This window comes from Gavialis gangeticus, unplaced genomic scaffold (genome assembly GCF_001723915.1).
Source record: "Gavialis gangeticus isolate Ggan-Ray unplaced genomic scaffold, GavGan_comp1, whole genome shotgun sequence".
NCBI classification, from domain to species: domain Eukaryota; kingdom Metazoa; phylum Chordata; order Crocodylia; family Gavialidae; genus Gavialis; species Gavialis gangeticus.
Genome location: NW_017728994.1, coordinates 45,750,332 through 45,754,553, shown reverse-complemented (window position 1 = coordinate 45,754,553; position 4,222 = coordinate 45,750,332). Strand labels below are relative to the sequence as shown.

Here is a 4,222-nt window from a genome sequence, read left to right as displayed (position 1 = left end):
ATTTAGATGACTAAAAATAGCCTTAATAAGCAAAATATTTAAAAAAAATGAGTGTTTCCTTGCTATGAGAACACCCTTTGAAAGCAAGGCGTGTGAAACGCAAACAAGTACTTTTAAAGATTAAAAACCCACTGATTTTTCCTGTTACTAACCCTGGATATGGGCTAAACTTTGTAGAGTTGGAACCTGAATAACGGTTCTGGAGGTAAGAAGGAACCGTTTCTTTTAGCCTCGGTGTATATCAAACAGACTCGGGGATGCGCGTCTGCGATTAGTTGTATTTAAAAGGAAGAAGTGGGGTAAGTTCAGGTTAGTGCATGGCAGCGTGTCTTTGTGTGATCTGCCGCATCCCAGCTCGTACGCTGAGTGTACAGCACATACACGCCTTTGAGTCCCGTTAAGCCTTTTGGTCCTGGGCAGCAACTTTTGCATGTGGTGTATCCAACCAAGGCCCAGGTTCCCCCCCGGGGGTACGTGCTGCAAGCGGCAGTCCCGTTTGTGTCGATCATGTTGCATTGTGTATCACTTGGCTTACTCTTTTATTACTGTGCTTGTTTAGTGGTAACGTCACACTAGTAACACAGTCATGTATAGATCTATGGAGACTGACTATTACTTTGTAATTTATAATTAAGGTGCTATTTTCAGGCGCTTGCGCGAAGCCTTTTCTGCTCCAAGAATTTGTGAACCCAACCAGAGACCAGCCACGAGGTTTCCTTTTTCTTTGCCCAAAAAGCTTCTCTTTTTTTTGCGAACAAGGTTTTTTTGTTTGTTTTTTTTTAAACTGACTGATGCTGAGACTTAAAAAAAAAAAACAAAACCAAAACCTAAAATAATTAGAGAAAAAAAATAAATACAAAAAGTGATGTTACCCAAGCAAGGCCTTCTAATAAAGGAGTGGCCCTCTCACCCATCCCTCCCTACCTGTGCAAGTTCTGCTCACATCAGTTTCCTTCCATCCAATTAGGCGACCTGGGAGACCCAGCCAGCACCATCCAGAGGGACACCGGAGTGGTGATGGGGTACCTCCAAGAAGCTTGCAGGATGGCACCAGGGAAGGTTATAGCCACTCCACAGCTCTTAAAGTGCCGCTGGCTCGATCACTGCAGATTAGCGAAGAGCTGCTGAGCAGAAACCAGTTTTCTACCGCTGCCAGCCATGGGCCATCTGGACTGCAGAATCATGGACAGCACTTAATATTATCCAGGGAGGCTTCTTGGGCAAAACCACACTACGAATTCAATTTCAGCCGCATGAAATTCAGGGGAAATGGTGCACTCAGCAACATCAGTGACCTTCCTTTTCTTACAGAAAACTCTGCCTTTCAAAAAATGGCACTTCAAACTAAACAGGATGGGAAAAAGGACATGAGCCATTCATCTCCTGTGGATTTAAAGATACCACAAGTTCGAGGCATGGACCTTTCATGGGAGTCCCGCACTGGTGACCAGTACAGCTATAGCTCTTTGGTAATGGGTTCACAAACGGAGAGCGCGCTTAGTAAAAAGTTAAGGGCTATTCTTCCGAAGCAAAACAGGAGAAATTTGCTGGAAGCTGGACCAGATTCCTGGGGCTCAGATGCTGAGCAGTCTACCTCTGGACAGCCATATCCCACCTCCGATCAAGAGGGAGATCCTGGCTCCAAGCAACCTAGGAAGAAAAGAGGGAGATACAGACAGTACAACAGCGAGATCCTGGAGGAAGCAATCTCTGTGGTTATGAGCGGGAAAATGAGCGTTTCAAAAGCTCAGAGTATTTATGGGATTCCCCACAGTACACTGGAGTACAAAGTTAAAGAGAGGCTGGGCACTTTGAAAAACCCTCCAAAGAAAAAAATGAAATTAATGAGGTCGGAGGGGCAGGAGGTTTCAGTAAAGATTGAATTAGATCCCCAGGGAGAAGCAGCACAAAGTGCAAATGAATCAAAAGATGAGTAGGGAGGCTGTAGAGTGCCAATTACTTTACAAACTGGGTGAGCACTACTGCATTGTTCAACCACCGCCGAGTGCACCTCATTCCTCTCTGCCGCCTAGCATAGATTTGTGTGGTCACAGGTGAAAGGTGTGCTCTGAATGTCGCATATTTGTAAATTTTCTAGCCTGGTATGGCTCAGAATCTGCCCTCACCATTTCTTTCTTTTTCTTTTTTTCTTTCCCCTTTTTTTGCCTTTGCATGTTTCTCTACTGTTTTAGAGAATTGAGTTACCTCAGTAAAGAGCGCAGACACGTGGAAGTGGACTCCTTACCTGTAGAGCCTGCCTGTACTTTTGTTGTTTGAATTTTTTTTCCATGTTTGCCTTTCAAAAAGCAAGTCCACTTCGTTAAACCGATTCACTCTTATACCAGGCTTTTTGAATGAGAATCAGACTGTCATTTTGTAATTCAGAATGCCTCACATTCTCCAGAAACATTTTTTTTTTCTTCTTCTTTCTTTCATCGAGTTGATTGAAGGATTAAGGTAAATCAAGCTCTTTGAGGAATGGCAGAGCTCTTGAACTTGGAGATTGGTTATTAGATAGGTAATCAATCGGGTCTAATTAGGCTTTCTGCCATTTTCTTTCTAAATTCAATTTATGTACCATTAGCAATCTGCTTAGTGCTCACCCGGAGGGGCGGGGAGGGGAAACTACATACACTACCTTCAGAAATACTTCGGTTAATGACGTAGTAACACTACCTTCACTGTAATTTTGTTTGATACTTTCTAAGGGTGAGATTTAGACTCACCTGTTTGAGGATGTAGCCTTATCTCACGGAAGACGAGCTCCTCGTGGTCAGGAGTGGTCAGGGTACACTAAATGATGTATTAGGGTATGCCTCATTTTAACAAAACTGTGGTTCTTTGCAACCTATACACTTTTTACAGGCGTGATTCAGAGTTTACTAAATGGTGTGGTTCCAACAACTAGTTTAAGCAACTCTAATCGGGGAGCGGGGGGTACGTGTAACAAATTACTGTGATCTTGCAAAAAACAAAAAACCACAAAAAAAACAAAACAACAAACCCGTGATTTCATAAACACAACCACCTCAATAGTCTGCCCAAATATCCATGCTAATGAAGGAGCTGTGTTAATGTTCAGGGAAGAAATAAAACACGCAGGTAGCCTGACCGGATTTGGGCTCCACATCATATCTAGCTGTAACACTGTCAGGGTCGAACACCCAATGGGTGTTTCCTTTTTAAATACTACAGTTGCCAGTAGCAGGAAATACTCTTGTATATCCTGCATATCTATTCTTTTTGTTTTTTTGGGGTTTCTTTTGTTTTACCTACTGTTGGTTTAATAGTGGTTTAGTGCAACACACTAGCCTAAGCAGATAAACATCATCTAAGCACTCCGTACACCACAAATCCACTCTTTTCCACGACAGTGATATTTTCATCCTTCTCTAGATCCAGGATAAGTTTTGTACAGAACTTTGGTCTTTGATGCTTTCTGCGGGAGTGGTCAATAGCTTGATACAGCTTACTGGACTTATTACAGTTTGACCAAATCAGAATGGCTGGTTCTTCAGGTAGAAAAGATTTGCTCTTAATTTCAATCTGTGCAAAAGGTTTATAGGACTGCCATTGTCCTAGTTGCACAACCAAAAGAAGCGTTGGGATTTGTGTGTGAGAGCATTAAGCGCTGTTGGTGATTGAAAGTGGATGCTCAAAGTTCATGGGAGGACGACGTAGATAGCCCCAGGGCTGCTGAATAAATTCTGGAGTGGTTAATTCAATTAGCCTTTTTGTTTTAGATATCTCTCTCTCTCTCTCTCATATCTTTTCCAGCAACCTATTCTGTTCAGAGGTTAGGCACACCATTGCTGTCATTTTAAATATGCACTGCTCATTCTTGAGAAGGACTGGGCTCTTGGCCTAAGTATGCTGTGTTTTTCTTTACTTACTGTATTTCAACACTCAAAAGTCTGGTTCCTCTTAGCTCTCTAGCTGTTGTGGCAGCATGTAAAGCAGTTTTCTGTTCGATAGATAGACTCTGCAGTGTGTTCCAGTGTCGCTGGGGATTGCAATAAAGGTGCAGTGAAATGCGTGGTGGGTTCATCGGCGGTTGAAGGTGAGGGCAGTAGGTTTTGCTGCAAGCTAGAAGTGCAACACTTGCATAACGCTGTTCGGAGAGGTTTAACCTTTTGGCAGTTGTCTTTATTTAAGTGAGGTATGAGTTAAGTTTTATAAAACTTGTCCTTATAGTGTACGGTGGAGTGATCATTTTACTAAC

The 4,222-nt window shown here is 42.7% G+C and overlaps 1 protein-coding gene across 1 annotated transcript in view; it reads left to right on the top strand.

The window, feature by feature from the left end:
- The window catches only part of LCOR (ligand dependent nuclear receptor corepressor), a 13,891-nt gene extending 10,919 nt beyond the window's left edge, over positions 1 to 2,972 (top strand). The window contains exon 4 of the mRNA XM_019502695.1: positions 968 to 2,972. Within this exon, the coding sequence (XP_019358240.1) occupies positions 968 to 1,937 (970 nt within the window). The 3' untranslated portion in view covers positions 1,938 to 2,972. The remainder of the gene's footprint in view (positions 1 to 967) is intronic.
- Positions 2,973 to 4,222: the final 1,250 nt, after the last annotated feature.